This window comes from Capricornis sumatraensis, chromosome 2 (genome assembly GCF_032405125.1).
Source record: "Capricornis sumatraensis isolate serow.1 chromosome 2, serow.2, whole genome shotgun sequence".
NCBI classification, from domain to species: Eukaryota; Metazoa; Chordata; class Mammalia; order Artiodactyla; family Bovidae; genus Capricornis; species Capricornis sumatraensis.
The window spans coordinates 108,124,142-108,146,674 of record NC_091070.1 but is presented as its reverse complement, the minus strand read 5'-3'; the positions used below and the strand labels follow the sequence as shown (position 1 = coordinate 108,146,674).

Below are 22,533 nucleotides of genomic sequence, written 5' to 3'. Positions count from 1 at the left end.
GTCGGGTCCAACTCTTTGCAACCCCATATTCTGTAGCCTGCCAGGCTCCTCTGTCCATGGGATTTTCCAGCAAGAATAATGAAGTGGATTGCCATTTCCTTCTCCAGGGGATCTTCAACAAGGCAAAATAATCACAAAGAATACAGTAAATTATAAAAAGAAGGGCTAAATGTTGTAGTATGATAAGGTAGCCATGTTTTTGACCCTCAAAACAGACATGAGGTCTAACACAAATAATAGCCTACTTATGGAAACAAAGGGCCAGAAGAACTAAAGCTACAATGAATTGGACTTATAAAGAAGTTCAGAAAGAATGAATTCCATATATGTAAATGCTTTAGAAATTGTGAAAAGAAGGAGACTGTTAAGACTTATAATAGACAAGGAAAGTTTCTAGGATGAGATGATTGTTGGCGAAAAGGAGGTCAGTAGAGGGAGCAGAGGAAAGGAATCAGGGATAAGGACCAGAATGACCTGACTACAGCAGAAGCTAGAACTGGGAACAGCAGAAGGACTGATGGATACTTGAAGTGAACCAAGGGAAGGCCATGGTAGAGGAATATGTTCAGATACAGGAGGAATTTAGGATTGGGTAAGAGATGTTCCCATCTATCCCGATTCCAAGTCTTGCCATTCTTCTACCCCAGATCAATATTTTTCTCTCTGAAGTTGATCTTTGTCTGCACAGGTTGAGTTTGGCAGAGAGGTCTCAGTCATAGTGAAGCCCACACTGCATAATGGAGGTTGTGGGTGGTTGAGAGAGAGAGAGAAATTAGTGAGTCTCAGGAAGAGGACTGTGGAATTACAGCACTTTCATTGTCTTGCTGCTGCTTCTGCTGCTAAGTCGCTTCAGTCGTGTCCGACTCTGTGCGATGTTAGGAATAAACTACTGCCTTCAGCTTCCTGATCCCTATCTGAAGACCTGACTCATCAGGATTTCTATTGCGAATCACTTCCTTTCCATCTACTTAGTCATTGTTCTTCCCCCTTTACATAAGTTGGTCTTGGCATCATTTCACTTAGCCACACCCAAAGGCCATACATGAAGGCACAGAGGAAAGCAGAGATCAATTGAATTCAGTTTAGTTTAGTAAATCTTTGCTAATCAACTGTTACTACATGCAGGGAATTTGGTAGGGATTCAAATATAGTAAAATCATTGATCCTACCTTTAAGAAGTTCACAGTTTATTAGCCATCTGTACGTCTTCTTTGGAGAAACATCTGTTTAGGTGTTCTGCCTATTTTTTTGATTTGGTTGCTTTTCCATATGCCTATTCTCTATGTCTGTTTCTCCACTGCTGCCCTGTAAATAAATTCTTCAGTACCATTTTTCTAGATTCCATATATATGCATTAGAATATGATATTTATCTTTGTCTTTTGGACTTACTTCACTCTGTATAATAGATTCTAGGTTCATCCACCTCATTAAGACTGACTCAAATGTGTTCCTTTTTATGTCTGAGTAATATTCCATTCCATTCCACACCTTCTTTATCCATTCATCTGCTGATAGACATCTAGTTTGCTTCCTTGTTCTAGCTATTGTAAATAGTGCTGCAATGAACAATGGGATACATGTGTCTTTTTCAATTTTGGTTTCCTCAGGGTATATGCCTAGGAGTGAGATTGCTGGGTCACATGGGGGTTTTATTCCTAGCTTTTTAAGGAATCTCCATACTGTCTTCCATAGTTGCTGTATCAATTTACATTCCCACCAACAGTGCAGAAGCATTCCCTTTTCTCCACATCCCCTCCAGCATTTATTGTTTGTAGACTTTTTGATGATGGCCATTCTGACCACTGTGAGGTGATATCTCATTGTAGTTTTGATTTGCATTTCTCTAATAATGAGTGATGTTGAGCATCTTCTTATGTTTGTTAGCCATATGTATGTCTTCTTTCAAGATACGTCTGTTTAGGTCTTTTTCCTACTTTTTGATTGGGTTGTTTGTTTTTCTGGCATTGAGTTGCATGAGCTGCTTGTATATTTTGGAAATTAATCCTTTGCCAGTTGTTTCATTTGCTATTATTTTTCTCCCATTCTGAGGTTTGTCTCTTCACCTTGCTTATAGTTTCCTTTGCTGTACAAAAGCTTTTAAGTTTAATCAGGTCCCACTTGTTTCCTTTTGTTTTTATTTCTGTTACTCTAGGAGGTGGATCATAGAGGATCTTACTTTGATTTATGTCATCGAGTGTTCTGCCTATGTTTTCCTCTAAGAGTTTTATAGTTTCTGGTCTTACATTTAGATCTTAATCCATTTTGACTCTATCTTTGTGTATAGTGTTAGGAGGTGTTCTAGTTTCATTCTTTTGCATGTAGCTGTCCAGTTTTCCCAGCACCATTTATTGAAGAGGCTGTCTTTGCCTCATTGTATATTCTTGCCTCCTTTGTCAAAAAATAAGGTACCCGTAGGTGCATGGGTTTATTTCTGGGGTTCATATCTTGTTTCATTGGTTTATATTTCTGTTTTTGTGCCAGTACCATACTGACTTGATGACTGTAGCTTTGTAGTATAATCTGAAGTCAGGAAGGTTGATTCCTCCAGCTCCATTCTTCTTTCTCAAGACTGCTTTGGCTATTAGGGGTCTTTTGTGTTTCCATATGAATTGTGAAATTTTTTGTTCTAGTTCTGTGAAAAATGCCATTGGTAATTTGATAGGGATCGCACTGAATCTGTAGGTCACATTTGGTAGTATAGTCATTTTTCACAATATTGATTTTTCTTACTCAGGAACATGGAATATCTCTCCATCTCTTTATGTCATCTTTGATTTCTTTCATTAGTGTCTTGTAATTTTCTGTGTACAGTTCTTTTGTTTCCTTAGGTAAGTTTATTCCTAGATATTTTATTTTTGTTGCAATGGTGAGTGGGATTGATTCCTTAATTTATCTTTCTGATTTCATTGTTAGTATATAGAAATGCAAGTGATTTCTGTGTATTGATTTTGTATCCTGCAACTTTGCTAATATCACTGATTAGCTCTAGTAATTTTCTGATACTATCTTTAGGGTTTTCTATGTACAGTATCATGTCATCTGCAAACAGTGAGAGCTTTACTTCTTTTCCAATCTGGATTCCTTTTATTTCTTTTTCTTCTCTGATTGCTATAGCTAGGATTTTCAGAACTATGTTGAATAATGTTGGTGAACGTGGACAAACTTGTCTTGTTCCTGATCTTAGGGGGAATGCTTTCAGTTTTTCACCATTGAGAATGTTTGCTGTAGACTTACCATATATGGCCTTTACTATGTTGAGGTAGGTTCCTTCTATGCCCATTTTTTTGAAGAGTTTTAATCATAAATGAGTGCTGAATTTTGACAAAGGCTTTTTCTGCATCTATTGAGACTGTCATATGATTTTTATCTTTCAGTTTGTTAACATGGTGTATCACATTGATTGATATTCATATATTGAAGAATCCTTGCATTCCTGGAATAAATCCAACTTGATCATGGTATATGTGCTTTTTGATGTGTTGCTGAATTCTGTTTGCTAAAATTTTGTTGAGGATTTTTGCATCTATGTTCATCAGTGATATTGGGCTGTAGTTTTCTTTTTTTGTGTTGTCTTTGTCTGGTTTTGGTATCAGGGTGATGGTGGCCTCATAGACTGAGTTTGGGAGTGTTCCTTCCTCTGCAGTTTTTTGAAAGAGTTTTAGAAGGATAGGCATTAGCTCTTGATAGAATTATCCTGTGAAGCCATCTGGTCTTGGGCTTTTGTTTTTAGGGAGATTTTTGATCATAGCTTCAATTTCAGTGCTTGTAATTGGGTTATTCATAATTTCTATTTCTTCCTGGTTCAGTCTTGGAATATTGAACCTTTCTAAGACTCTGTCTGTTTCTTCCAGGTTATCCATTTTATTGCCATATAGCTGTTCATAGTAGTCTCTTATAATCCTATGTATCTCTGCATTGTCTGTTGTAAGCTCTCCTTTTTCATTGATAATTTTTTTTTCCTTTTTTTTTTTAATTTTAAAATCTTTAATTCTTACATGTGTTGAATTGATTCTTCTCTCATTTTTTCTTAATGAGCCTGGCTAAAGGTTTGTCAATTTTGTTTATCTTCTCAAAGAACCAGCTTTTAGTGTTATTAATCTTTACTGTGGTTTCTTTAATTTCTTTTTCAATTATTTATGCTCTGATCTTTATTATTTCTTTCCTTATAATTTTGGTTTTCTTGTTCTTCTTTTTCCAGTTGTTTTAGGTGTAAAGGTAGGTTGTCTATTTGATGTTTTTCTTCTTTCTTGAGGTAGGACTGTTCCACTATAAACTTCCCTCTTAGGACTGCTTTTGCTGTATCCCATAGATTTTGAGTTGTCGTGTTTTCATTGTCATTTGTTCCTAGAAATTTTTTTATTTCTCTTTTGATTTCTTCAGTAACCTGTTGGTTATTTAGAAATGTATAGTTTAACCTCCATTTGTTTGTATTTTTTACAGTTTTTTCCTTGTAATTGATATCTAGTCTCAGTGTTGTGGTTGGAGAAGATGCTTAAGATGATTTCAGTTCTCTTAAATTTACTGAGGTTTGATGTGTGACCCAAGATGTGGTCTATCCTGGAGGATGTTCCATGTGCACTTGAGAAGAAGGTGTATTCTTCTGCATTTGGATGGAATGTCCTGAAGATATCAATGAGATCCATCTCATCTAATGTATCATTTAAGACTTGTGTTTCCTTATTAATTTTCTGTTTTGATGATCTGACCAGTGGTGTGAGTGGGGAGTTAAAGTCTCCTGCTATTATTGTGTTACTGTCCATTTCTTCTTTTATATCTGTTAGTGTTTGTTTTATGTATTGACGTGCTCCTATGTTGGGTGCATAGATATTTACAATTCTTATGTCTTCCTCTTGGGTTGATCCCTTGATCATTATGTAGTGTCCTTCCTTATCTCTTGTAATCTTCTTTATTTTAAGGTCTATTTTGTCTGATGAGGATTGCTACTGCAGCTTTCTGTTGCTTCCCATTTGCATGGAATATATTTTTCCATCCTCTCATTTTCAGTCTATATGTATCTTTAGGTCTGAAGTGGGTTTCTTGTAGACATATCTATGGGTCTTGTTTCTGTATCCATTCAGCCAGTCTGTGTCTTTTGGCTGGAGCATTTAACCCATTTACATTTAAAGTAATTATTGATAGATAGATATATTCCTATTGCCATTTTCTTAATTGTTTGGGGTTGATTTTGTAGATCTTTTCCTTCTCTTCTATTTCTTGACTATACAAGTCCCTTTAACATTTGTTGTAAAGCTGGTTTGGTGGTACGAAATTCTCTTAACTTTTGGTTGTCTGTAAAGCTTTTTATTTCTCCATCAATTTTGAATGAGATCCTTGTTGGGTGCAGTAATCTTGGATGTAGATTTTTCCATCTTTTCATCTTGTCTGTGGCTTCCTTTGCTGTGCAAAAGCTTTTTAAGTTTAATTAGATCCCATCTGTTCATTTTTATTTCCACTACCCTAAGAGGTGGATACCTTAAGAGGATCTTGCTGTGATTTATGTCAAAGAATGTTCTGCCTATGTTTTCCTTTAAGAGTTTTATAGTATCTGATCTTACATGAAAAAGTGCTCAACATTGCTTATTATTAAAGAAATGCAAATCAAAACTACAATGAAGTATCACCTCACAACTGTCAGTATGGCCATGATTTAAAAAATCTACAAATGATAAATTATAGAGAGAATGTGGAGAAAAGGGAACCAAGGCTAGGAAGAAGAGATAAGGATGGGGAGTTGTTCTTTATCAACATCACCAACACAATGAGCTGCTGAAGATTTTTTAAAGCTGGAGAAGAACATGATGGGAGCTGTGCTTTAGGTAGATTCCTTAAGCTATTCAAAGGCTAGATTTGAATGGAAAGAGAGGATAAGAGGGGATATATTCTAATTCCAAGTTCAGTCAGATGAAAAGAGTTAAGGACCCAGGCCAAAATGGTAACTGTGAAAATGGGAATGAGAAAGAGGTACTCATTTAGGGACCACCGGATGTGAGAAAAAGAGTTAGATGAAACATGGTAGTCTAGGTAACTAAAACAACGAAGATGACATTTATTCATTCAACAAACATATGCTTATTATACGCCAGGAACTCTCAGTGGATATGGAAAAGAAGTATAGTTGACAGAAATGGGAAGTCTAGATGAAGATTTAGTTTAGAAATGGATGATGATGGATTCAGTTTGGGTTATTAATGTAAGGAACTGATAGGACATTCAGATGGAAAAATAAGGCAGAAAACTGGAAATATGATTCTGGATGGACCCCAGAGAAAAGATTAAAAAAAATATGATCACAGAGATTTAGACATAATCAGCTTCCACCTCATAACTGAGGTCATGAGATATCTAGTTCGGGTGTGGCTGAGTGAGAAGATAACAAAGTTACCTAATTCAAATTCTCAGGAAATAAACAGTTATAGTAGCAAAAGTTACTTATTTAAATTTTTAAAAATCTAAAAGTAATGTATACTCTTGTAGAAATTCTAACAATCCTAAAGTATATAAAGTAAACAGGCAAAGTTTCTTTCCTTACTCTTTCCTCACTTGATTAAATTCTGATTAAAGGGAATTGAATTATCATTCCTTTTAATTTGTGTTGCTCTTCTGAAGATTTTCATGGGGATTTAATTTTCTGGGGACAATGGGTAATACATTCATGGCAAGTAAACGTATGCTGTCCTAGCCTTTTTGATCTGTAGAGAGAAGAAAAAGAAGGCAAAATCTTGGAAGGGAGAGCCAGGCTTCAGTCCTTGTAGTCCACTCTTGCCTGGAAAATCCCATGGACAGAGTAGCCTGGAAGGCTGCAGTCCATGGGGTCGCTGAGGGTCGGATACAACTGAGTGACTTCACTTTCACTTTTCACTTCCCTGCACTGGAGAAGGAAATGGCAACCCACTCCAGTGTTCTTGCCTGGAGAATCCTAGGGACGAGGAAGCCTGGTGGGCTGCCGTTTATGGGGTCACACAGAGTCAGACACGACTGAAGTGACTTAGCAGTAGCAGTAGCAGCAGATCAATATTATAATTTGCCAAACATTTTTCAATGAGCAAATATATTTAAAAATATATCTGTAAGCTTGGCACAATCATTTTAATCAATTTTTTTTTTATAATTCACAAATTTTACATGGCATTGCTTTGCCTGTAACCTCAAGGATCACACAGATTATTGCTTGAGGGTGACTATCCCAATCTTTTCATTTGGGAGACTCCTGACACAGCTTCCAGAGCTTGAGGAGAGAGAAACTCCACATGATGTGTTCTCATTCTGTCCCTCCATAAAAGAAGGAATGAGGTCTCTTTATGTTCTTCAAACTTTAAACAGAAGTCATCAGGCTTCTGGCAGTTTCAGCCATTCACAATAGCCTCACACTCAGAAGTGGAAAGGCTGCCAAACTAGAAAAGAAAATGAAATCCAATACCTGAGATACTCATGTGATCCATGTATTTTACTGCATGAGTCTAGTATTCTACAAATGTAATTAGAGTTAAATTAGTATTTAAATTTGGCAGTGGTTACTTTTTCCCCCTTTAGTTTGATATCAAGTTAAGTTGTTGGGGATGTGAGGTAGAAGGCAAGACTGGTTGCTCTGAAATTGATTCATCAAACAATAACAATATACAGTCAAAGAGGAGTCAGAAAAATTTCCAACCAGCTCTGGAACCATTTATTTAGTGATGACCAAGTGCCACCATCTACTACATTATTCATTCTATGCATTCATTTATTTACTCATTAATGGATGAATTTGTCAAATGCACTTGATAATATTGAATCATTATATAAAGACTTATTATGTTAAGTATAAGAACAGGTAAGGATACAATAGATCAGAGAAAGCGTTTCATATAAAATGATTTAAAAAAGTATTTAAAAGCTTTGCTGTAATAGAGTTAAGTATTGAATATTATGTAAAATTCATTTATATGGAATTCCTTGTTCCCCATTGATGTAGGATAATTGAGTCAGTACTGTAAACTATATTGGATTTTTTATAATTCTTCAACCTCCAAGATAATCAACTCTTACAAAACTTGGGGTGGAGAAACTGGATAAAAAGTCTTCTGTGAATATGCGATTAACTTCAAGTTCCTCTCTTCTTTTTCCTTCTCCTCTTTTGGTTTGAGCAGCATGACTGAAGGGCTGGGCCAGTTGACTGATGGGGTGTCTGGCCTGGATGATTTCACGCAGACCCATGAGTACCATGTGTGGCCGGGCTATGACTACGTGGGCTGGAGAAACGAGAGTGCCACCAATGGTTACATTGAGATCATGTTTGAGTTTGACCGCATCAGGAATTTTACTACTATGAAGGTCAGTGGAGTTAGGCATGGAAGCCAAAATCATTATCAAGGGAAAAAGCATGCTGGGAAGAACCTGAGGGTAATGCCAGCAGAACAGGATTCAAATACATATTTTACTGCTAACTAGCTGCAGGCATTTCATGAGTCACTTCATTTCTCTGGGCTGGTTTCTTCATTTGTAAATAAGGGTGTTGGACTAGGTCACTATTTTTCAATGTATTTTGTTACTGTTGTCTCATCAACAGAGTTGACGTATCCATTATGCAAATTGGGTACACCGTCTGGGACCCATGATACTTTAAGCCCACAGAAATGATTTAACTTCTTTTACTGTCAGAATAAAAGAAATGAGCTTTAGGGTCAAAGTTATTCTCATCTTTTTAACAAACACGGTTGTAAAATATAATTTCAATGTGTTTTTATGAAGGGTAGGGCCCACAAAGGCAGAAGCGGCTAGGGCCCATGAACATCATTACTTGGCTCTGCCCAGCACTCTTCAGGGAGGGGACACACTCTTGTCAGTAAGGGTGACTCACTGTAGCTCTGATGCTCCATGGAAGAAGAAAGGGCTTTATATTTTGAACCACTCTCCACCCTCTGAGTATTTTCTGTATGCGCACAGCATTGAGAAACCGTGATAAAAGATCCCATACACTTCTGGTCCCAGAGTTCTTTGTTTCCTTACCTATGATCATCTATATGTGTATGTGTCTGGTTCTCTTATTAGACCTCAAGCTCCTCCAAGGTGGTGACTCTGCTTTCTGATCTCACTACCCAAGCACCTGGCAGTTGATATATGCAGGCTCAAAAAATGTTTGCAAGTGAACAAATGATATCCTTTATTGCCTACTTTTACCATGTATAGTTATAAATATCTCTGCCACCTAGGAGGAGGAGATATGATGAACAGCAATAAGACATTGAAAATACAATTGTATTTTCTCAACTATAAACAGAAACTTGTAGAAGGACTGGGGCCAGGCAGGAGAAGTTACTGTGACCTGGCTGGGCCAATATCTGGATTTTAGACCTCAGGCCCAGATTCTGAGATCTCTGTGACTCTTTGCCTAGCCAGAGGAGTTTTATCCAATGAATGAGATTCAAGGCAAGTGGTGGGGTGAGGTGGTGTGGTTTTAACCCAAGTCTTTTCTAAACCTTCAAATGTAAGTTATTAGGTTTTTAAATTTGTTTTTGATAAAATGCCATCACCCCAAAGTCTGCATTAAAATGCAAGTATTTTACCTCAGGGAGAGTAAAACAATAAAAAGTTAATGTCTTAAATGCAATAGCAGAAGTGATTTTATCAGTTTATTATTACAGAGTAGTTAAGAGTGAGTAGGTAAATTTTATTTAGGACTTGGATGAAAGCTGAAGTTCTGGGAACAGGACAGCTCTGGGGAGAGTTAAGTGAGTCCCTGAGATGAGCTGAAGGAGGGGACTTAAGGCCTGATTTCCCTTTTCTCTGGGGTAGGGCATTTCAGGAGAGCCCACCCTAGATGTAAGCATTGAGGACATCTCTATTGGCATGGTGGTACTTAGCTCAAATGGTCATTTTGCCTTTTCAATCCCATGTATGTTTCAGAGAGAAAGGAATAGAAGGGAAGAAAACGTCCATGTGAAGTGTGACCAGATTAGACACTAAACCTGAATGCTAGATTCTGGGGTAAACAGATGAATAAGAAATAGTCTCTTTCTTGGGACAGTTTGAGGTTCAGTGGGGGAAGACACTATTTATTTGCAGAAGGAGGTATGTAGGAACCCTGAAGAAGGGAACTGTTTTACCATTAAGGCTTCCTAGTAAACAAAAATTTGTTAATTCTTGGCATGAAACTGGAGGCAAAAAGAAAATGCATGGCTATTATATCACTCTCACATGTTAAGATGATACTATCTCCTAATTGGATTAATAACTATTAGTTATATAATAAAAACAGAAGAATATACCTGGTCTACCAGTGTGTTTCTCATGAATGGTTCTTTGGCAGTTGTAAAACATGTGTGCAATTGTGTATAACATATTGTCCTTCACAAGTTTTCTTGGGGAGAGGAGGTAAATTTGCATAGTAGCAAAACTATGTATTCTTCAAAGAAAAATTAATTTGTGTTGTGAATAAGATGTTTACCCAATGTGTACCTATGAACAAGTGTATCAATTCATTGTATATCATTGGGAGAATTTCTAGTCCCACAAATAATAAAATGTATTTTAAAATCCCCATAAAGCTATAACATTAACTTAATTGACTTTGATCTTCCTGAGTCCCCAGCCACTCCTGTGTAGTTTATCACAGGTCAAAATTATTCAAAAGCATATTCTGCAATGAGAAGGTACCAGAAACTTCTCAAGAGCTGACTCAGGGTTGGTCCTCTTAAGGCTAAGAGGCTGAACATCTACCTTGTTTTAACTTTTCTGAAACAAAAACTTAAAGATGAGTTTCAGGTCATCAATGTTTTCTAGAGAGGAGTTTTGCTTCCTAGGCAAAGTACTGCCCATTTCCCTCTCTGCCCTGATTGTAGTTAAAATACAGCATTTTGAAGAAATGCAAATCCACAGAGCGTTTAGAAAATGAAAACATTACATATGTCAAAACAAATGGGATACATATAAAACTACACTGAATAAAATTCATGGTATTGAATATTTTCTTCATTATTAAAAAAGGAAGATATAAAATGAACTGGACACTGAATTCCAACATCAAAGATTAATGTATAAACCAATTAATTAAAACTGGAAAACTATATAAATTATTGTAAGCTCAAGAGCTTTTTCTTTGGAAAAATGTAAAATGAAAATAAAATAAAACAAGGAAAAATAAATTAAAAGAGATTCTGAAATATATATAAGTGCATTTAAAAATGTTTTCTACTTGTTAAATAAACATTTATTTTTATTTTTTAAATATAAATTTATTTAATTGGAGGTTAATTACTTTACAATATTGTATTGGTTTTGCCATACATCAACATGAATCTGCCACGGGTATTTAAGTCCACTGGGGAATGAAATCCTGTCCTATGTTTTTGCATTCCAGGAGGATTCCCAAAACATTTGCAGGACAGATTATTGTCTTCCCCACAGACCACTTATCCAACACTCCATAGATTTCAAAACATCTGAAAAATCTATTGAAGCTGTAGATGGCATTTCTTTGATTCTGTTCTTAGCCTTATTCTACTTACTTGTGGTCAATAGACTGAAGCTGTTAATTCATCCCAAAGAAGATATTAACACATGTTTTCATCATTAACATTTAGAGGAAAATCCAAATGGGAAATCTGAGGTGATTTGCCCCCTTTCCATGTAGCATGGATGTGGAAAGCATGCTGGACTGCAGTCTATGATTCTAGATCCTGTTCCGATGTTGACTGACCCCAGACAGGTCAAACCTCTTGGAGGGTCAGTTTCCTCATTAGTATACAGAGAACTGGACTAGAAGATTTTTGAAGACTCCAGTCACTCTAATATTTCATGATTTTATTCTTTTCACATGTCTCTGGTCTGTTTCATCAGTCTTTAAATTCCTATATCATTACTTCTTCTTCCTCAGCTAAAAATAAATTCTGAATTTAAAAAAATGAAAGTGCTAGTTGCTCAGTGGTGTCCGATTCTTTGTGACCCATTGGACTGTGGCCTGCCAGGCTCCACTGTCCATGGAATTCTCCAGGCAAGAATACTGGAATGGGTTGCCATTTCCTATTCCAGGGGATCTTCCCAACCCAGGGATCAAACTGAGATCTGCATTGCAGGCAAATTCTTTACCATTTGAGCCACTTGGGTTGTACTGATTACCCAGAAACCAGAGGACGGTATTAAAGGGTTACAATTCAGGGACTAAGCAAGACATAAAATTGAAATAACAAATATATTCCAAAGATTACAATGATGCTTTTCCAACCTAAAGTCTTTAAATTCAGGGGTGAGTGACCAGCAAAGCTCCATTTTCTACATAGGACTGAGCCGCCAGAGACTTGACTTAGTTACAAACACGGACATTCTGCTTTTGAGGGATGTTACTCACAGCAAGGTGCTACAGAAGAACTGTTGTGGAATCCTTCTTCCTGATGACCCTTAAAAGCCATACAAATACCCTGGCTAGAGAGTCATGGCAGCAGGCAAGAGGGTACAAGCTACCTTCCCAAAGATTTTCTTTTCTCATCTCATAAAGTATCTATGATGAAGATTTAATGCGTTCATCAGAATGGCTTTACCAAAATGAATTTAATTAAGATAATTAAGTCTTGCGTCTCTGGCTGACAAATGCTAGTATCTGACAGTTAAAATGAGATTTCTAAAGAGAAAGATGAAATTGTATTGGATAGTGTGTTATTTCAGGGTTCTCATCTAAACTCATTGAAAGGAGTGGATTAACTTTGGAAATGTACCTAGGAGAAAGTAGTTCAGAAAAGCTTGATTCTGGGTAGATAGCAACCATGGTTGAGAGGATTAGAGTGGTGAGAGATACAGTTATAGACCAGCGAGTGTTAAGGGCAAAGAAGGAGCTGAGAGGAGGCTGGTCCAGCCCTCATTTAACAGATGAGGACGCCTCTCCCAGGAGTGTGCAGCAAGATGGCTGCTGCTGCTGCTAAATCGCTTCAGTCGTGTCCGACTGTGCGACCCCATAGCCGGCAGCCCACCAGGCTTCCCCGTCCCTGGGATTCTCCAGGCAAGAACGCTGGAGTGGGTTGCCATTTCCTTCTCCATTGCATGAAAGTGAAAAGTGAAAGCGAAGTCGCTCAGTCGTGTCCGACTTTTAGCAACCCCATGGCTAGGGGAGCACAATTGTATAAAGGTGACTAGAGTTGTAGCCTAGGTTTTATAAAGTCAGAGCAATGTTCCACTGCCACTATGAGGTTCCTAGAAGGGAAAAACGCGTTACTGCAGAGCATCAATTATTCATCAAGGGTAGTGCTCAGAGAAATTTGACAAATCTAAGGTCTTACTGGGTGAGGTTGCACTGCGTCCCCAGTGCCACCCAGCAGGGTCAAGCTGTCACTCCATGCCTCTTTCTCGGCCAGGTCCACTGCAACAACATGTTTGCTAAGGGTGTGAAGATTTTTAAGGAGGTCCAGTGCTACTTCCGCTCTGAAGCCAATGAATGGGAACCTAACGCCGTCTCCTTCCCGCTGGTGCTGGATGACGTCAACCCCAGTGCTCGCTTCGTCACTGTGCCCCTCCACCACCGCATGGCCAGTGCCATCAAGTGCCAATACCATTTTGCTGACACCTGGATGATGTTCAGTGAGATCACCTTCCAATCAGGTTGGGAGCTTGGATGGCCCTTAGGGAAGTGGGAGCAGGGTGGCAAAGGAGGAAGGCAGTGTCCAGAGCTTCTCATTGGTGGGTCCTTGAGAAGAAAAAGGTTATGCAAGTGGCATCTCTTGGGTAGATAGAATCTTTTTCGCCACTAGTTTGGTTGTGGAAGGGCAGAGATGAGACTGTGGAAGTGGACAGAATGTTTACTTGGCTCTCAATCATATTTGTCTAAAAAAAAAAAAGAAAATGAATACAATGTGTTAAAACTTTAATGTAAATCAAACCAGTTAAGGGAATGCAAACCTAAGCACTATTAAAGTCTTTAAATGAAGATGTCTAAATATACGCTAAAGAGAACAATGAACCTCCATCCATCACTTAGCTTTACTAATTGTTGATTTTTTTGTCATCCTTGTTTCATTTATTCCTCCCTTTTTGCTATAGAGTTTTGAAGCAAATCTGAGATGTTATTTGATTTCAATAATAAAATTTTAGAATACACCTGAGAAGATAATATTATCTTTATAACAATGTATTATAATGACATTTATTAATAACTAATTCCTTAATGTAATATAATAGCCAACCCACACTCATGTATCCTTGATTGTCTAATAATGTCTTAACAACAGTGGGCTTGAATAATTAGGATCCTACTAATAAGCCCCTCCTGGTGTATTACCTTTATTATATTGGTAGGTTGTATCTCTTTTAATCTAAAGAATAATTTAAAAAAAATTCTATTCTGGATTAACTGATTGCTTTCCGTGGTGTCATTTTACTGTAACTTATATCCTCTGTCATCTTGTTGACTGGAGGTTATATCTACAGGTGAATTTGATTCAAATTCAGTATTTATTTTTGCTAAGGATTTTTCATAGATAGTGTTGTGTACTTTGTGTGAATCTCATCGTGGAGATGTTATGTTAGACTCCCTCACTTTTAGTGATGCTAAGATTGATCTTTGGGCTCAGGTGGTTCTTCTTTCACAGAAAAGTTCCCCACGATCTTTCTCCTTACACTTTACCCTCCATTGATGACCATTGCTTAAATTATTTCATTAGGAGTTGTTGACTGATGATTTTCTAATTCTTTTGTTCCTTTTGCATTTATTAGCTGAATTTATTCTGAATATGAGAACTATTCTCCATACCCTTGTTAACCCTGAAATATAGTTCACATTGCAGGGGCAGGATACATGATTAATTTTTTCATCAATTTTCAGAGTAATGAGTTAATGCAACCTTTAGCAACTTTCAATGGCTTTTGAATAGATTTTGTTTTGATTTGCATCCTTGTTATGTTTCTTAGTATCATTATGCATTCATTGGTTTTTATAAATTCAGTGTTTGTTGCAATTAATATTCTTTTTAATACTCAGATTGCCTGCATTGACAAGAGCACATGCCCTTAAGCTGGCTCTGTCTGCTTTGAATTGGATCCTATAAGTTTTTGATAGCTGTTTTACTATCTGAAAGAATGAGATGTTCTGAGCTTATTTTGAGCATTCACTACCCCAGATGTGGAATCACATTTCCTCAATTGATCTTGGTTCCTTTAATTGGGAAACAGTATTTAGAGACCACAAAGATGGCAATATGGACTGTGTCAAATCATGAAAAATTAAAAGCCATTTAGGACACTGTCTATTTCATCACAGTTTAGATGAGGATTTAAAACCTAGATAATGATTTTTTTTTTTTTCATAAGATGTTCAAAGTGGTGACCAACAATGAGGTCAGAAGGAGAGAGGTCACTAGAGAGTGGATTTGTAATGGACAAAGGAGTGAGACTTTATACCAGGTCTGGAAGAAGAATATAGGCAAAAAAATGACATCAGAGAAGAGGGGAGACTAAAAATAAACCAGAAGATCCCATTCTTCCTAATTTGATTTTTAAAAGAAAAAATTTTAAGATGTTTTGCTAATTAAGATGTATTGATAAGGAAATAGAGCACATGTTTAGAAAAAGAGGTTTGGTGCCTCCATACCTTCTGTTATGAAAATTTAAGCTAAAAGTGAGTGGATTCATTATTTTATAAAGTATTTATTGAGGGAAGAAATCTAAATGTTCAAAAGCAGTGTTACTTAAAGTCATGTGTTAATTAGGAGACAGTAAGTTTCCACCATCCTCAGAGTTTCTGCAGAAGACTTGAAATGTTTGCTTCAGGAATTAATATAAGGCATATTTTGCTAACTTAATGACCAAAGAATTTAGAACAACATGAATGATTAGTTTTAAGTCATCTTAAACTTGTATTTCTGATAGGAAAATGGAACAAGATGTGTCAGTGCAATTATTTCATATTAAATGATCTCTTGTTGGCATAAAATCACAGAAAATGTATTATATCATTTTTACATTTTCTTGATAAGAATACAACTTTGAAAAAATATTCTCAGTAAGTGATTAAATACATCCTGTGTAAACCCAAATCAGACCAACATATTAGTTATGCTTGCTGTATATATTCTCATTAACATTAAAGAAGACACTTTTAGAAGTGTGCCAAAAAGACTTAAAATAGTTATAGCTATAGTTACATAGTTTTTGACTGCTGAAATATCTTGAACTTTAATGTCATGATAATATTAGTTTTCACTGAAGCCTGAAAATCCAGTTCAGAAAAGTACAGGTGGGTGCCAGATACTTTATATCATAATGCTACTAAGAAGAAAAATTAGGTTTGGGGGACAGAATCTCTTTTGGATGGGAAGTGAGTATTTTAATTCTTCCCCTCTTTATTAGACAAATCAGAGGGAAAAATAAGTTACCAACATCAATCTGTCAAATACACTTTTGGGATCTAGTCTTGGAAGCTTCAGGATCACAGTAAAGGATAATTTAACTCAGTGGTTCCCAACATTTTTGGCACCAGGGAAAAGTTTCGTGGAAGACAATTTTTCCACCAATGGGGTGGAGAGGGGTGGTAGTTTCAGGATAATTCAAGCACATTACATTTATTGTGTACTTTATTTCTACTGTTATTACATCAACTCCACCTCAGATCATCAGGCATTAGACCCTGGAGGTTGGGGACCCCTGCTCTAATTTATCTATAAGGATGAAGGCTTAATTTGTAAATTAAAAGTCTAGGACAATGAAACATAATGAAAACTCTTTAGTAAACAAACGAGTTCAATTAATTTAATTTCCTTGAAGGAAAGATCATCTTTAGCACCATGTCTGTTCCATGTCTCTAACTCATTATATTCTCTCTGTATTTTACTGAACTTGGGTCTCACTTCCTATGCATGCTTTATGATAATGTGTGGTCACAGCCCTCTGATCATTCTTTCTTAAATTTTTTTATATCATGATACTTGCAAAAGAAAAGTTGCCCTTGCTATTGAGATGAATGGTAATATTATTTATTTATTAATAATATATGATTTCATTTCTAATCCAGTAAATTGATTTCACAAAGTACTAGCTTAGAACCTCCCTTCAGAAAAACCACTACCTAGCTGTCTTCTTCCCTTGAGCTCTGACTCACCCTTGTTTTATAACAGATGCTGCAATGTACAACAACTCTGGAGCCCTGCCCACATCGCCTGTGGCACCCACAACCTATGGTATGTGTTATGGAATTCTTCGTTATAAAAATTAAGTTGAGGAGACCTTCCAGAGGATGAAGGAGAGTGGAGATTTGCAAAGGCCTGACTGTGTAGGAAGCTTGATACAAGGTGTCCTTGGATGAAGAGTGGCTCTGGAGAGATAGGACAGCCCACATCCAAAGTTAATGGCCCAAACTCACTCCCTTCCCTGCTGGTCCTTGTGCTTCTTCAGCTGAGGCTGAGTCTTGAGTTGTCCCAACAGCTTCTTGGAAGTTTGGGACACTTGGAGCAAAAACAGGGAGGGGGATGTGTCTAGGTGAGACCCACTGTAGGAATCTCAAGGAAAGAATGGAAGTCTATGGAACAAAAAGCTAGTCTCTCCAATTGCAGGGAAATGTGGACAAATGTATCCATTGCTTCAGACAGCCACTGGCTGTATAAGTCAGCTACCTGGGAAATACAAAATTATAGTGTAAAGTCCAAAGAGGACTCTCGCTCCCCTGGCATGTCTCAAAGAAATCACAGTGAGACTAGTTCTCCACCTGCTTTACATGAGGTGAGATTGGAGGCCAGCAGACCCAAGCCATGGTACGAAGGAGCAAAATTTTGGGAAGAATGGAAAGCCTCTCCATTATCCAGTCTCAAACATGAAGAAGAGGAGGCTACTGTCCCATGGATGTGGACTGTAGGATATAGGAGCAAAGTAATACAAGAGTAGCAATACCAAGTGTTAAGGTGACATGTTGTGGAATTATCCTGAAGCAGCAAGTTCGGCCTTCTTATCTCTAGTCCAAGCCTTCATGCTCTTCTTGCCTTGAGAGGTAATAATATTCTTCATCTTTCCTTTCCTGGTTACAGATCCCATGCTTAAAGTTGATGACAGCAACACTCGAATCCTGATTGGCTGCTTGGTAGCCATCATCTTCATTCTCTTGGCCATCATTGTCATCATCCTTTGGAGGCAGTTCTGGCAGAAAATGCTGGAGAAGGTGAGGAAGTGCAGAACAATCATGGCATAGGAAACTACTCCATCCTTTCGTGAGTTGCTCTTACCCTGGGAGTAAGAGGCAAATCACAAAATTATGTAAATGGTTAGAAAGATCATCAAAGCTGCCAAGAGGCATAGGAATAGAGAAGCTAGGGCTGAATGGATCAGAAAAGAATAAGCTAAGTCCAGTTTCTCATTTTTAGGATGGAGATTTTGAAACCTCCCTAGAGAACTCAAAAACTTTTTTTTCTTCCCAACACATTTAGGCATCTCAACTTAGGCATCTTCCCGGAAGATTCTGATTCACTGGGTTTTGGGGTGGAGTGTCAGCATCTGTATTTTTAAAAATTATAAAGTAATTATTCTATAATTAAAATAAATTAATTTAAAAAGTTAAGCGATTCTGATGCATAACTGATACCTAGCTAAAATTTCTTATAATGCTGTTCCTTTTGTTTTTACTGCTTGCTTGTTTTTCGGTGTGTGTGTGTGTGTGTCTGTGTGTGTGTGTGTGTGTGTGTAGAAAAATATCCAACATCATTAATATCCAAGCCAAGTTTCTTGCAATTCTATTCCAACTTCTTTTTGTACTTGAATGTTATGGCTATACATCCTCTGAATGCCTCCTCCGATTCATTTTGTCTAGGGCAAGTGATCTGTATAATTTCTACTGCATTTGTCTAACACTTTACAGTCTACAGAGACTTTTTCCAATGATTTTACCTGAACCTCATTGAATAATGGTGAGTTGGTCATAGTAGTTATATTTAACTGTTTTTCTGTTTAAAAATATGACGTTCTCAGTGCCATTAATATCCTGTTTTTTATGCTGGTTCCAATTGTCAGTCTTGAAATTTGTTGACTTTTTTTCTTCTAAACTATATACATTCCACCACAGGTAGACTGGGGCTTCCAATGGCGCTAGTGGTAAAGACTCTGCCTGCCAATGCAGGAGACATAAACAGATGTGGGTTCCATCCCTGGGTCAGGGAGATACCCTGAAAAAGGAAATGGCAACCCACTCCAGTATTCTTGCCTAGAGGATCCCATGGACAGAGGAGCCTGGCTGGTTACAGTCCATAGGGTTACAGAGTCAGGCATGACTGAAGCGACTTAGCACACATGCGCAGATGGATTATCTATGATTTCTTTTGTTTTTTTTAGACCAGATAGCAACTCTGGGCGCTGTTGCTAAGTGTGTGATATTCTTGGAGTTTGCTGAAGATAAATTGTTTCCACCTTTGGCCATGGGCATTGTCCCTGGTCAATGAGCTCAAATGGATGTGGACTGTGAGAGGTCACAGGTGCTCTGGGTTGTGAGACTTTGAAATGCCCATTGACGGCTGGGACCGGGAGGGAGGGTAATAACGCCTGATTGTGTTCATAGCTCCTGTGTTTGGAGATGGGCTCTCAGAGGAGACCAGTGCCTCTGTGGAGTACATACCAGAAGAGGTGAATGGACTGGAACCTTCTGAACTCTTGGTGGGTGGGACAAGAGGAAGGGGCTAATATCAGAGAAGTGAAGGGAATGACCCAGACAAGCAGCCTGCGATTCCTTCTGAGCTGTTACACACTTAGGCGCTGAAAGCCTGAAGTTTACTTTAAGGTTTTTAGGCAGGAATATTTCACAGAAGTAAGGATCTCTTTGCTTCCCACAGGGACTTCTATCATGAGTCTGAAAATACTTTGACTAAATTAAAGCTTTCAGTCCAGAAATAGTGACTGAAGGCTGAAAGGTCGAATCCACAGAGAGCTCACGCACTGGCATGATGAGGCAACACCGAAACCTTTCTTCTTTTAGCATGCTGAAGCACACTGAGTCTCTAGATTCCAGGGAGAAGGCTAGCACAGAGTGGTGGTGGAAGAAGCTGGTGGTCTGAAGATTCACTGGAAAGCTTGATGCTGTGCTCTTACTGAACAGTCTGTTATGACTGCATTTGTTTAGTTGAGGGGGAAAGTCTGTGTTCTCTATTCTATAAGCTATTTTTCTCTGCACCAGAATTTACCACTCGTCTCTGAGTCTTTCTTCTGAAACCCACTGGAATATATGCATGGTCTGGGAGAGGAATTTGGGACTGGAGACTCTCTAGGTAAAAGGGAGACTAAACATTTTGCCCTTGAATATTTAACTTGGTCCTTGAAGAAATTCTTTCTATCCCTATACATCCTGAGTGAGAAAACTCAAAAATGCTCTGGAATAACACAGGATTTCTCCTTGAGGAAAGGATTTTTTTTGGAAGAAGAAGACCCTTAAGCATATATTTATATTCCCAATACATTACTCAAAGTAGCCTTATGCTATAGCATTATTTGCAGGATACTTATACTGGTGTCCTCAATTCTCTCTTTGAGAGAGTCAACCCATATTTATTGAGTACCTACATGTGCTGGGCTCCATGCTCATTGCTGAGGATCTATCAGCCTAGCTTATGGAGCAAACATCTCAATTTCTCCATTGTGCACTCAAGGTATGTTTGCTGGAGTAGAACATTTCACGTGTTTAAATCTAAAGAGTCATATATGTTTAGATTATGAGGGTTCATTTTGAAGGAGCAGGCAGGCCATATTAGATGGAATGCAAGAACAATTAGCTGTTTAATTCTTCTTATTCCTGTGTTAGGTATAATTTGGGCTTCCCTGGTGGCTCAAATGGTAAAAAATCTGCCTTCAATGCAGGAGACCTGGGTTTAATCCCTGGGTTGAGAAGATCCCTGGAGAAGGGAATGGGAACCCACTCCAGTATTCTTGCCTGGAGAATTCCATGGACAGAGGAGCCTGGTGGGCTATAGTTCAAGGAGTCACAGAGAGTGGGACATGACTGAGCTACTAACACACACACACACTCACACACACACACACAGGTATAATTCACCTCAGTATCCCTAGACACGTAGGGCTTTCCTTTCCTATTTTGTAGTCATTTTATTTTTGGTTAGTGGAAATGCAGGATAAAGAGAGTTTTACTCTAACATACAATGCCAGAGTGATCAGGTGAAATACAGATTCATCGTAGTACAACACATTTGTTGTGTTCATGAGCATTTTAATTTATATCTATACAAAATCAAGTGGTTGAATGGTGTCAGGAAAACCCATTATTTAATAGAACTTTGAAAATGCTAAGATTGGTATTCTTTGACTGGTTGTTGATAGGTTCCTACAGTGTCATGTGAATGATGCTTATAAGTTCTTCAGTGGGAGTTGATGAATGTTGGCAGTGTATTTATTTAGAAGTCAAATTCTTCCTTGATGAAATGAAAGATTTTTCTGAATTTCTACAGTGTAGGTATTTGTGGAACCAGGCTGCATCCCTGTCACTTGCATTGCTTCTGGAGTTTGAGTATTAAAGAGTGATTTTCATCTGAGTGGAAGAGCTGGCTTTAAGAAGAGGAGGGAGTGATGATCTCTTTTGTGCCAACATGCCTTTCTCCCCTTCTCTTTTAGGCTTCCCGGAGGATGCTGGATGATGAAATGACAGTCAGCCTTTCCCTGCCCAGTGAATCCAGCATGTTCAACAATAACCGCTCTTCATCACCAAGTGAGCAGGAGTCCAACTCCACTTATGATCGCATCTTTCCACTTCGCCCTGACTACCAGGAGCCATCCAGGCTGATACGAAAACTTCCAGAATTTGCTCCAGGGGAGGAAGAGTCAGGTGAGGATGAAGTGATGGGCAGAGAATTGAGGGACAAGGTTTATGAAGGTGTGACACAATTACTCCTGCTCAACCAAGTCTAGCTTAGCCTAGAGAAGTCCACCTTCTCCTGGAAAGTCCACACTGTCTTTCTTGATTGGGTCTGCTGCTACTCCTGCTCAAATCTGAGCATCTCTCCTCTGCTACTAATAATAGCAGATGTTTGGAAGGCCCCACATGTTAGAAGAAGAAAATAGATAAAATGTGTTAGTAAAGTGTTAACACTGGAAGAACCTAAACAATCCAACTAGTCCAACCTCCTCTTTTTTCATGAGAGGAAAGTAAGAAGATTCAGATAAGGTACTTACTCAACATCAAACACCAATAGGGGTAAATTCAGGACTAGAATCAAACTTGAAGAAAAAGCAATGAAGCTAAAGACATCCTAAAATCCCCAGTTTTTAGTCACCTAGATAATTGTGTTGGGTGTCCCTGGTGGTACAGACAGTAAAGAATCTGCCTGCAATGTGAGAGACCTGGGTTCGATCCCTGGGTAGGGAAGATCCCCTGGAGAAGGGCCCACTCCAGTATTCTTGCCTGGAGAATCTGCGTGGACAGAGGAGCCTGCAGGCTACAGTCCATGGGGTTGCAAAGAGCTGGACACAACTGAGAGACTAAGCACAGATAATTGTGTTATTTAATTTTGTTCATTTTTCTTTGGTGAATGATGTATTAGACTCATATATGATTTTATTATGAAAGTAAATATCTCTTGCCTTTTCTCAGTAAAAGCAT

The 22,533-nt window shown here is 38.0% G+C and overlaps 1 protein-coding gene across 1 annotated transcript in view; it reads left to right on the top strand.

Annotated features, from left to right (window-relative positions):
* DDR2 (discoidin domain receptor tyrosine kinase 2) overlaps positions 1 to 22,533 on the top strand; it is a 64,897-nt gene that overhangs the window by 28,243 nt on the left and 14,121 nt on the right. The window contains exons 6-10 of the mRNA XM_068964516.1: positions 8,129 to 8,312; positions 13,322 to 13,565; positions 17,072 to 17,134; positions 17,975 to 18,105; positions 21,549 to 21,759. Coding sequence (XP_068820617.1) covers positions 8,129 to 8,312; positions 13,322 to 13,565; positions 17,072 to 17,134; positions 17,975 to 18,105; positions 21,549 to 21,759 — 833 coding nt within the window. The remainder of the gene's footprint in view (positions 1 to 8,128; positions 8,313 to 13,321; positions 13,566 to 17,071; positions 17,135 to 17,974; positions 18,106 to 21,548; positions 21,760 to 22,533) is intronic.